This window comes from Camponotus vicinus, unplaced genomic scaffold, assembly GCF_025532165.1.
Source record: "Camponotus vicinus isolate PSW18456_S1 unplaced genomic scaffold, iyCamVici1.0 SCAF_6, whole genome shotgun sequence".
In the NCBI taxonomy this organism is placed as follows: domain Eukaryota; kingdom Metazoa; phylum Arthropoda; class Insecta; order Hymenoptera; family Formicidae; genus Camponotus; species Camponotus vicinus.
Window position 1 is genome coordinate 7,215,284 of NW_028141978.1, and position 12,785 is coordinate 7,228,068.

Sequence of the window (12,785 nt, forward strand, 5' to 3'; positions counted from 1 at the left end):
TGACTGAATCTAAGAGCATACACCAATCAGATTCACGAATTTTACAACAGTTGCAAAGCAGCTTTTCCTGCTGAACGCAGCCAATGTTGAGTCCGCTGAATGCGGCCATTGAAAATGAACTCGGATAAATTATCCTCAATTGCATTGAAGACCGAGATTGAAGATTGAAATTTGACCAATCGAAACAGAGAAAATTTTAGCTGCATTAAATGGTCAAATTTTATTGGTCAAATTTTCACTCCAACCTTCAATGCGTAGTAGCAGGAAAAGCTATGGAAAGCACTGCTGGTCAATCGTAAACTACGGATTCCTAATTATCCTATTACGGCCAAAATTACAGGAAAAATTTCAATAAAATTATGGTATTCATAATCAACAGCATCGTCCACTGCGGGCTAAAAAGTGATATTTTTGAAAAAAAAAATGAAAATTGAAAAAAAAAAGAAAATATATAACTAAAAGCAGTAAACTCTTATAATAGTAAACCTAAAGTATAATAATAAACAATTACAATATGAGAATAATTTATGGCATGCTGTATATACATTTTTCACATTTATATACGCGTTTATATATAAATGTAAAAATATGTATGAAGAATAAAAATGAAAAAAGGGAAACGCGAGGATTTCCGTAATCATGAGAACCCGCCCAGCGTCGTGCTGCCGCACAGCAATGCATCGACAAACTAAATAATCGACGTCAAAAGCTGTCAAATATGGCGAGAGGCAGCGAGAGAGAGAAAGAGAGAGCGGATAATTGACATGTAAAAATGTGAATAGGCCTGACCGCACTGCGATCTGCGTTTCGAGAGGGTGGCTGGACCGACACGTTCGCGGTGTCTCGCGCGAACGACGAGATACGCGGACGACGATCGCGATGTCAGAGGGCTCGCCGGCGGCGCCTTCCGAGTGCCGGAAGTGAAGTGTGCGCGAGGGTGGCGGCGAGCAGGAGAGCAACGGATCTGGTCGCCCCGTACGCAGCCGGGGTCGGCGAGGAGTACAGGCGAGGGGCATGGTACAATAAAACACGGCGGGCGATAGACTATGGGGGCCCAGCAGACCAAGGAGAGGGTGATCCCCGCTGGGTCCACCGTGCGACAAACGCGCAAACAGCAAACCAGGAACCTGAAGGATACGCGCATCATAGGCTCTAACATATTCACCGAGCACAGCGGTGAGAACACGCATTTTAACAATTAGCTGATCTGCTCCACTATGGGGACACGCTTATTTCTGTCACGCAGACTTTAACAGAGTAGGATTTGTCCATCGAATGATTTTTTTTATACATCGCTATATAGTTTGCGTTAAATCATAGTTTTACAGTTCACGGAATACATTCCTGTATGTGAGATATGTTTCCCTAATTTGGTATAATATTGTAATATCTGTAGATTAAAATTGATGATAAGAAAGTAATCAAAAAGAATTTAGTTTTATAAAAACTTCTTGACATACATATGCATTAATGTTTACATTGGTAAATGTTTCTTAATTAATATGGACATTAGAGATTGAATACAAATTTTACAATGAATAAGCATTTATCTGTAGAATGAATTAAAAATTTTTTAAATGTCCCAAACAAAATTCCATTGATTTATCATTCTCATGATGTACATTGAATATTTTAAATATAGTTCTGGTATTTTCAAATATTTTATTATTAGATAAGAATTATATTTTGATTGCCAATGTCAGATATTTTTGTTTAAGGCATATATTGAAAGTTATAAAGAAAAATTTTATTATTTTTTGCAGAGGCACTTTTACAAAGTAGACCGCTGCCTCATATTCCAGCATTGCCAGAAGGTGATCCCCCAAGTGGTTCTAGTGTTCAATCAATTTCACAGCAAGCAAATGTTCAACAACACACCAGTGTGTCTGCTAGTGGACTTCTTGAAGCAGCAAATAGGTCAGTTCACTATTCAAAGTCTGAAGCAACATATGTCTATTTATATAGCAACTTATATAATTACAGTTTTATATAGTTTTGCAATTTTGGTGTAGAAAGAGACCTTAAATTTTTTAAATATAACATCAAGAATGCATTAAAATCATCATGTATGAGTTATTCTTTAATATTATCATTTTTTCCATATATAAGATCTAGACTTTTAAACATAAAGATGGTAGATACATTGATTTAATACATATCAATAAAAAAATTATCTTTAATCCAAAAAAATTTAATCCTAAAGATAATATTTTTAATCATTTCATGCAGATGGACTAGCAAAGAAAATCTGTTGGCACAGGAGGAGGACGATCCTCAATTATTCGTCGCTTTGTATGATTTTCAAGCTGGTGGAGAGAATCAACTTAGTCTGAAAAAGGGTGATTTGTATTTCTTATTAAATATTATAAATCCCATATTTTATAAAATGCATAAATGCTCATCTGTGCACATTGCATATCTTAAATGTTTATTCTTTAATATTTCTAAACAGGTGAACAAGTACGTATTCTAAGTTATAATAAGAGCGGAGAATGGTGTGAAGCTCATTCGAGCACTGGACAAGTAGGATGGGTACCATCGAATTATGTGACACCCGTGAATTCTTTGGAAAAACATTCTTGGTACCATGGGAGGATATCTAGGAATGCTGCAGAATATCTATTGAGTTCGGGAATAAACGGTAGTTTCCTCGTACGAGAATCGGAAAGTAGTCCCGGACAACGTAGTATTTCTTTGAGATACGAGGGTCGAGTGTATCATTATAGAATCAATGAGGATAGTGAAGGAAAGATGTTTGTCACGACAGAGAGCAAATTTAATACACTGGCTGAACTGGTACATCATCATTCGATGCTTGCCGACGGCCTCATAACGCAACTGCTGTATCCCGCGCCAAAGCATAATAAGCCTACCGTCTTCCCGTTAAGTCCGGAACCGGACGAATGGGAAATCAATCGAACGGACATAGTAATGAGACATAAATTAGGAGGCGGTCAATATGGCGATGTTTACGAAGCCGTCTGGAAGAGATACAATATGACCGTAGCGGTTAAAACACTCAAGGAAGATACAATGGCACTGAAGGATTTCTTGGAGGAGGCAGCCATCATGAAGGAGATGAAACATAGAAATTTGGTGCAATTGCTAGGAGTGTGTACGCGTGAACCACCATTCTACATCATCACGGAATTCATGAGTAAAGGAAATCTCCTTGATTATTTACGAAATGAGAGTAAACATCAGATTAATGCTGTGGTTTTGATGCATATGGCCACGCAAATTGCAAGTGGCATGAGTTATTTAGAGAGTAGAAATTTCATCCATCGTGATCTGGCAGCTAGGAATTGCCTGGTTGGCGAGAATCATCTTGTTAAAGTCGCGGATTTTGGTTTAGCCCGTCTTATGAGAGATGACACATACACTGCTCATGCTGGTGCTAAATTTCCTATAAAGTGGACTGCGCCAGAAGGTTTAGCATACAATAAATTTTCCACAAAGGTATACAAAAATTCTTTAAAAATGTAGATTATATGTATTATTATATGTATTAGATTCATGTCATACTAATTAGTGATTTTTATAGTCTGATGTGTGGGCATTCGGTATTCTTTTGTGGGAAATTGCTACTTATGGTATGTCCCCTTATCCTGGTGTCGACTTGACGGACGTTTATCATATGTTGGAGAAAGGCTATCGAATGGAGTGTCCTCCAGGCTGTCCGCCGAAAGTTTACGAATTAATGCGTCAATGTTGGCAGTGGTCAGCAGCAGATCGGCCAACTTTCAAGGAAATACACCATTCATTAGAAAATATGTTTCAAGAATCGAGTATCACTGAAGGTTAGTAAATTATTCTATCAGATAATTAATTTCATTTTATATAAAGAATTGAAATCTCATTAACCTGTACATGCACCTATTGTAGAGGTAGAGAAGCAACTTCAAGGTGGAGGGGAGATCCCATTACTATCATACAAAAAGTCACAGAGTACAGGAAGTACGGGAAATATACATGGACTTGTTCTTGTATCTGAGCAATTATCGTCTTCTGGCATAACACAAGGTAATAATTAACATTGTGATATCATTAATAACTCACTTTTTAGCATTGAAGTGTAAGAAAATATAAATTATAAATTAGTTTTTATAGTATCATGATAAAAAAACATTATTTGATTTTTTCAAATTTTACTGCTTTTTAAAAATCTTACTTTAAAAAAGGCTTTATTCTATTAAAATATACTTTTTAAAGTATCTCATTTACAAGATTATTCTAATGGACAAAATATATTTTGTGCAGAAGGAGTTGGGTCGGTTACTAAGCTGAGTACTTTTATGGGTGGCTTGTCGAGTAGAAGTAATAGTAACATGGTTCAAATGCGAAGATCGACCAATAAGAAGGGAAAACAAGCGCCGGCACCTCCTAAACGAACAAGGTATGTTTTCTTTTTACCCATAAACATAATTGAACAATTAACTTTGACATAACAAAAAGCTATATCTTCCATCACAGCCTGCTGTCATCGTGCAGTTCTTTTCGAGATTCCGCCTATCAAGAGCAAGATCAGCAAAATGTCGAAGTGAGCACTATGACGCTTGACGATGGCACAGATCTAAATGGTATTGATAAGATTTTTGAAGGTATTCCACTATATCAAACTTAAGTGTAATGATCAATGCACGAAATTGCTGCTTTTATTTAATTTTTCTTTTGTTAACTTTCAGTTGACTTTGAATTTAATTTTGATATGCATCTTCGCCTACAGTGATTTTACGGCTTCATGAATGTGGGTCATTCTCCTCGAGTCAATATGTATAATTGAATGTTTAATATATACACGCCGAATACTAATTTTCGACGATAGTACTTGGATATATTTTATTAATGCATATACTCGAACGTCTGCATCTCGTACATACTGTACATTGTAGCTGCAATTTTTCGTTTCCAGAGTTACATGAATAGGAAACAATATTTTATTTCATGTTGCGTTATAAACCTAACAAGTATCATATACATACTTATGCATGGTATTCGTCTCTGTAAAAGTACAAGTAGAATCTTTTGTTTTCTTTCGTCTTTTCTAAAATTTTTTTATCATTTTAATTTTTTCATTTAATTATATATTCTTATTCTAAAGGTTGAAATTTGACCTGTGTAACAGTACTAGTATATTTCATCGACTTTATCAACATATAAAATTTAACTCTGTTCAAGCAGTGTTATGTGAGTTTACTAAATCTCTATTCATATATATCATAATGAATCATGCCAAATACTCTAATATACATCATATTCCATTTGTCATTTTCACTAATTGTTCATTATCAACACATGTTACAACACTTAACTTTGCTGATAATAGCATCACACAATAAGTACAATTTAATGATTTGCTCTTAACTTAATGTCGAAAGGAGAATGACCCTAGGGATGAGTGGAATGACAAAGGAAAAGCAGAGATTAAGATTGATAGGCGTCGCAAGTATCTTTCTCTTTCTTTCTCTCTCTTAGCTCTCTTCGAAAGATTCCAATATTTATAACGCGTTGCGCTTATGTGCTGGAGAGATGTATTAGTTATAGATTGTATACAGTACACTTTATTAAATGGCGACTCAGGTATCACACGTGATCTCGTGACAATGGCTACACAGTCAATTACTACAGGAGGTTGCGATATGGACGACGATGGAGATGGGTCGCAAGGGACAGCAGAACATAACTTTGTTCCTCAACCGTCAACCTCGCCGGAACCAGTATCCAACTTACCGTGCAATCAGAAACAAATTAAATCTCGACCTTACACATCTAAGGAGGTACTATCTCAGAAGGTACAATCTTACGTTGAGGCCACAATATTTTAAAGCTATATAAAAATACTAAACACATAAAAACATACCTTCTTTACTCGTATACGATATCAAATGTCCCAAGTATTATAACGATAATGTTCTTACCTATGTCTGTTTGAGAATTTTTAGAATCCATTTCGATGGTAAATGCATTTAGCACTGCTTGAATAACTTGCTTGATGATGCTCGATGATGAGAAAGCAGTTCGTGATTTAGAGAAAAAAATGTCATTTCAGCTGGTACATGTGGGTGCGCTGGAGGTGCAAAATGTTAAGAGGGCGATCAATCGTTACGGCACATTGCCAAAAGGCGCTAGAATCGGAGCATACTTGGAATCTCTGCGACAAAGTGGCATGCCATCGAATCAGGAGAGTGTTTCGACCGCTACGTCTTCCTTGTCCACCGTGATCGTAGAACAGCAGCAGCAGGACATCGTCGTAGCGAGCGCCATGATCGATGCGGTCCCGCAACATCGTTCGCTCTCGCCTCGCCAGAATAATCTGCGCGGTCAGTCGCAAATGACGCGCAGCAACTCCTCGAGCGGAGTAGTAAACACTTATCAACCGCCGAATTCACCGCGCAGCCGTGCTGTTGGTATCCGAAAGACCAATGCGGAAGGAATCGGTCTGCGGACCTTCCGCGCGCCAAACAGTTCCAGCTTTCGTACCGCCAGTCCGTCGAGATCGGTCCAGCCGACTCTTGCTGATCTGGAGTTCCCGCCGCCACCGTTGGATTTGCCACCACCTCCGGACGAAATTTTTGGCGATCAGTCCGATCTACCGCCACCTGCAACTACGGCGTCGCCGTGTACCGAGAGTTCCTCTTCTCATCCAAAAATCGCGAGTTCGCCAATCAGCCTCAGAAAGTTGAAAGCGGAATGGCGGAGTAAAGATGAAATGATAAACGATCACGAGCAAGATGATAGGAATAACGACGTGAGAAACGCCGAGCCGTCAGTAAAGGAGGCTAGTTCGCGATTCGGTGTGAATCTACGACGCCGAGAGACTACTTCCTCCACTCCTGGCGACACGCATTGCAGTAGTAAGCCCGCAGACGAGAAGAAATTGATTTATAAACCGAAGGAGACGACGAGCAGCGGTGCGAAAGCGGAATCGGTAGACGTAGTCGGAATCGCGGCTCCCGAGGAAGCGCCACCTCCACCTCCGCCGCCGCCACCGCCAATCGGCAGCGCGGTAAGCGGTACTGGTACATCTTTAGACACCTTCGAATCCAAACCAGGCATGAAAGAGATGCTGGAACTTAAGCTGATCAACGAGATTAAGCAGAGCGCGGATATGAAACACGGTAGTAATAGCAGTTCTGCAAAGAAAATCGGCGGCAGCGTAAGTGGTAGCGGGCTTTCGTCGACAGCGCCACTCGATCCGGCGTCGCAGCTTCTGTCTGAGTTGTGTGCTAGTTTCAGCATGGATTCCGCCAACAAGCAACACATTGTTCCGAGCGAATACGCGATTGCAACATTAAAGAATAATGACATATCCGGAGCCGTTCAGGAGCACATTCATACGCAGAGTAGTATATTTCCTGAGAAGAGCAGCACTAACAAAGAGATCCCGATGATGACTTCACCAATCACTGAGGGCCATGTATTAAGCGCGACTAGCGTAGGCTTCAAATTGAAAAGAGTAGACAAGAGGAGTAATCCCCAGAAGGAAGAAAATCCAGATAGTCAGATAATCGACTTTAAGGCGCGATTACGGAAGGTAGACAACGTTGACAAGGAAAGAGCTGCGACGGAGGAGAAGAATAAATCATCGCGTTTCGATGACAACGCACAAGGGAGCAATGTCGTGGACTCGGCAGATTCGTCGTCTGGTGTGGATGATGCGAACGACGACAAGCGCCGCAGCACCGGCAGTATTAGTAGCCTAAAGAAATTGTGGGAGAATAAGGAAGCTTCTTGTGATAACCAACCACTTAGTCCTAAATTAAATGTGAGAGGGACGAGTAGTAAGCAGGATGATATTGCGAGCGAAGATTCGCCAGAAGATCATAGCAACGCCTCGACTAGAAGCTCAACCAGTAAGGGCGACTCGCGAGTATGGCCTCCAACGTCATCATCCTCGGAGATCGAGAAACCTATTGTGCCGGCCAAACCATTGAAGCCACTCGGACCATCCAGTAAACATTTTGGTTCCTCGATATATGCCACACCAAACTGCAACAAATCATTATCCCAGAGTATCGATGATGACAGTGGCGGTAAGCAGACTAGTGGAGGTGAATCGAAAGGGGCAAAGCACAGCGTGATAGAGATCTCGAACGTTATAGAGAACAGTATTCTGAATTTGAAAGGCAGCCCCACTATTGTCATGGCCAGTTGGCTGCAGCTGTCCGATAAAGTTGGTTTGTTGCACGGCATGTGCGTCAATCTGACGGACACGGCGATTGCACCACACGCGAGATTCCAGTTCCGCGACCTACTCACTCGACTCGAATTGCAGGCGAGGCAATTACGGGCCGCCGGCACGCGCAACATCACTGAGAACACGAGACTCTTGTGCGACGTGCAAAACACGATAAAAGACGTGATAAACACATTGCAGAGGTAAAGCTGCACACGAATCGCCGGTGGATTAAAAAATCAAAACGAGCATCTCCTCCTGCGAACATTTCTTTATGCCACTTCCCCCTTCCTGTCCTGATGTTTCCCATTGGGTCGCAGAATTATCATTCTAACTCCTCTTCTATCTTTCCTCTTTCTCTTTCTATTACTATTTTATCGGATGCGTGGGCGTATAAAGTATACATAAATTTATATAAATATATATATATCTAAGTCACACATACACTAAGGTTTTATCAAAGATTGAGATCCTTTTTTGGAAACGTAGCAATTAATTTCCGAGCGAGTATAAGAATGAACTAGTGTGAATAAGTTAATTAATAATACGATTTCGCGATCGTTAGGGGGGGAAGGGGGATTTAATCCAAAGTTGCACGAGTCGAACGATCGCCGGTATATTTCCCGATACAAGGCATGCATATACAATTTCGGACAGAATCTTGCGCGAAACAAACTCTAAGTTCGTATACATTTATAACTCCGCCTGTGTATACCATTCGCATTTTTTGGAAGATCTTTGGAAAATACACTATGATCGTGTATAACTCACAGGCCTGACAAAAAATATGGCCTTGAAGAATGAAAAAAAAAAAAGAAAAAAAAAGGAAATATACATCTTTGCATGATTAAATTTTTATGTCGAGACGTACGACGGTTTTCATATAAACGGATAAGTAAATGTGATGATTATATAATTACTGTATGAAGTAACCGGTCATACGCAAATTCTCATTGTCAGTAGAATATATAATTGGCGTATTGGCATCGGAGCAGGAGAGCGTAATGCGAATGCAAAAGTCGTCGCACGCTAATTCTATATCCTCGAGTCGCTTACGTATCGCGTAAATCGTTTCGTTTTACATGTAATTTTATACACACGTGCTTATAATTAGTAATATACATATACATATATATATATATATTATTATTACGCGAGATTTTTAGATTAGACAATATATATATATAAATACGGAACACCTAAGTCGTAAGTCATTTCATGTGTATTCTGGGACAATATATAAATGATTTTGTATTTGTATAGAGTAAGTTGGATATATAACAGCTATACACATGCGATAATCGTATGCCTACGTAAATCATACTCAAATACAACAAAAAATCGAATGTAATTAATCAAACAGCTCTTGAGTGTCGTGTGCTTCGTTTTTATCCATTCATATGGTATGGTTCTTCCAAAAAGCACATAGTAAAAGGAAATATTCGCCTGAAGACATCTATATCATATGAGCAATTTATTCCTAATGTAATTTACGAAAAGTGCATTTTTTAATCGATAAATTTATGCATCAAAATGAACGTTAACAAAATAACAAAATAATGAACAAATAATAATATGTGATATATATTATCTGTCACTCTATTTGTATTTTCTGCACACAATGAAGATTTTTAACTTCTATGTATTAATATGTAGACTATATATAATTATATATACATATATATACACTTTAAGTATTATGCATTTATTTGTACTTTTTTTGTATTATTTATATTTCTCTCATTTTCATTTATATTTTTAAATATTTTAAAAAAAGAAATTATATATGTATATTATATTTAAATTTGTTTATGATGACATGTTTTATAAAGTTTCACACAGATAGTTAGAATTTAGCTAGCGTTAGGATTTTTGCAAAGAATGAATAAGCCAAGTTTTATAGTTTATAATACATTGACTGTAGAGCTATTGCTCCGATAATGCTCTGAGAACTGATTTTATGGAAGTCTTCAGGCTTATACTTCATTTCACATAAATTTGTGCTTGACACTAAAGAAAAATGCAATAGAAATAAAAAATAAGTCACCGACAACTTATTTCTTATGTGACACTGCCTATATCGTACGCGTGCGCGAGGTATTACGCGGCTAGTAGTATATATATTGAATTCAAACTAGTAATCTTTTAATCATGTAAACGTATTCCTTCTTTTGGTTTCAAAGTTTCTTTATATATCTTTTGTACCTGTGATAAACTAATCAAGCCTTCTCTTCTTTTCTTTTCTTTATCAAAAGAATCATGCTCAACAGAAACGATAATAGTTATATAAATGAAATGAATTTTAGTCAGCAGATGTTTATTCGAATAAAATTGTATTATTAAAAGAGATACTAAAATTAATGTTCTATATAATATGTATTATAGTAATTTTATGTCTATTTATACATTTGTATTTATTTTTAATTTTTTGATGTAAAATTACTCTCCTAAAGAATCGACCAACATGATTCACTAATACAAAATTTTAATATTGCTTTATATATTGAAAATGAAAATAAAAATAATTATCGAATTATGTTGTTTTCTTAGTTTGAATGGCTCATAATTTGGTCCTGATAGCAATATATATCATCAAAATTGTACCTTTTATTGTTATTATACTATCATACAACATATTAATTTTTCATTATATATATATATATACTTATTACATATTTATTATACATATGTATATCACACAGTAAAATATTTTAAAAAAACTTATTAAAAATTATCAGATGATCACAGAGAGAGTATAAAACGGTATAGTATAAAAATTATTTATTATCGATATTGTTAATTTGTATTATTACCCAGTAATTCTTGTGTTCGGAAACAATCACTTACAATCTTCCATTTATCACCCATAGCCGTAATTAGAAAAGTTTGATTAAATGATTTGAGACTTTTTTCTTCGTACTTTACTTGTCCACCAACTTTGACGAGAAATGTTAATTGATTGGCTACTTCTGGGCCTATTTGTTAATATATTATGGTTTAATATTTCAATACAAATAATTTACTTACAGTACTTCACGGCAATGAGATGAATTTAACAAATTTTTGTATTTTATATAATGTATTATTTGCAATTCAAATTTGCAATGCATAGTGAAATAAGGACACAGATATCATATCTTGATGCAAATATTAAAATAAGAAAACATTAAAATATTTATTTAGATGTGATAAAAAGAAAAGAAATTTTATCATGAAGAACTTGAGTCATAAAAATTGAGATATAGAATAAAATGTAACACAAATCTAATATTTTCGAATATTTTTACTTGTCTGGTATTTTTATAGTCAAGAATGTTAAAGTGTAATGCGATTACTAGCATTTACCTGTAATTGGTTGAGCGTCAAGAGTAGAAATGCTATGCTCTGAAGATGGCAGATCTGTCCAAAACTTTTGTATATTATCTTTGCCAGCTACTCCATTTCCATTCCACATCAAACTAGCAGTGTCCATGTACATTCTTGAAATCAACTGAAATTACATGTACAATTACCATATAATCAACAAAGAAGAAATATGTTTGACAGTATATTATTGTTACTTACATATCTCCGCTTATCTAGATATTCATAATACAGTTTTGTGAATTCCTCTGCAGTTCGACAAGCTTGATCAATTTTAGCTTTTAAGTCCTGAGAAAGTCAACACAGATGTAGGAATTGTATGATGTAATCAAATACAATTAAATATGCAAAACATGATACATTATAGTATATTTATTGCTTTTTATAAATAGTATAATAAAAATATAATTATTAAAAGAATATAAGTTATAATTTATAATGTAGAATATACCGTGCTTTTCTGATTTTAATGAAATCTCGTATATATATATATATATATATATATATATATATATATATATATAATCTCGTATATATATAATAAAATATAATATAATATACATATATGTAAAGAATATAGTAAAATCATTGCTATGAAAAGAATTATAGGCCGACGCTCTTTAAGGTTAGGAAATTTATTATAATATTCTTTTAATCATCGTATTCCTGTTTCACTAAATTTGTTACATTAAATTATACATATATATACGAAATTTCAATGGAAATCGATATGTGTATGTTATATTGAAAAATAAATATTTTTGCATATATTTACTCGTTATATCACATTATAAACCATATCTCAATACAAAAATTAGAAAAATTATTATATATTAACGTATGTACCTGATCCATATTTTTTTATTCATCCAAAATAATGTAAGAGAAACAAATGTTTACACTGCGCTTTTCATTCAACGTTTCTCGTACATAAAGATCAAGAAACGCATGGAACGCGCGTCAACAAACTACACGTAAATAAAGTCACAGCACAAAGAATACGTATGTATGTATACATGTGACATTAGTGCTCCAACTACTCCAATATTCAATATCCAATAGAAAACTTTCGTTTTTAGATCCAAAATATTGCTAGAATCATTGGAAAACAAGCTCTTTTATTGAGTACTTGCATCACTCAAAATTTATTTTTTGTAGCTAATAGGAAGCACAACATATTAAATATGTCCCGATAAAGTCATGCAAATATATATGTAAAACAATTTTGTTTTTAAATAAAAAAATT

General features: G+C 35.8%; 2 protein-coding genes across 9 annotated transcripts; one reads left to right on the plus strand and one right to left on the minus strand.

Annotated features, from left to right (window-relative positions):
- Positions 1-617: 617 nt before the first annotated feature.
- Positions 618-10,712, plus strand: Abl (tyrosine-protein kinase Abl). 8 transcript variants are annotated; one of them, XM_083103052.1, is made up of 10 exons: positions 618-1,176; positions 1,764-1,917; positions 2,230-2,339; positions 2,453-3,459; positions 3,545-3,800; positions 3,886-4,023; positions 4,261-4,396; positions 4,456-4,601; positions 5,581-5,777; positions 6,050-10,712. In XM_083103052.1, exons 1-10 carry the CDS (start codon positions 1,047-1,049, stop codon positions 8,381-8,383), a joined length of 4,608 nt encoding a protein of 1,535 aa, XP_082959178.1. In that variant the 5' UTR covers positions 618-1,046; the 3' UTR covers positions 8,384-10,712. The 8 variants fall into 8 exon arrangements, with proteins under 8 accessions (XP_082959178.1, XP_082959177.1, XP_082959183.1 ...); XM_083103051.1 differs by having other exon boundaries at positions 621-1,176; positions 5,581-5,792; XM_083103057.1 differs by having other exon boundaries at positions 621-1,176; positions 5,629-5,792.
- Positions 10,713-10,763: 51 nt separating this feature from the next.
- On the minus strand, positions 10,764-12,689 carry Nxt1 (NTF2-related export protein 1). The gene is made up of 4 exons (XM_083103060.1): positions 12,386-12,689; positions 11,741-11,827; positions 11,522-11,666; positions 10,764-11,151 (listed from the first exon to the last, which is right to left on the minus strand). The coding sequence occupies exons 1-4, from the start codon at positions 12,392-12,394 to the stop codon at positions 10,973-10,975; spliced, it is 420 nt and encodes a 139-aa protein (XP_082959186.1). The 5' UTR covers positions 12,395-12,689; the 3' UTR covers positions 10,764-10,972.
- Positions 12,690-12,785: the final 96 nt, after the last annotated feature.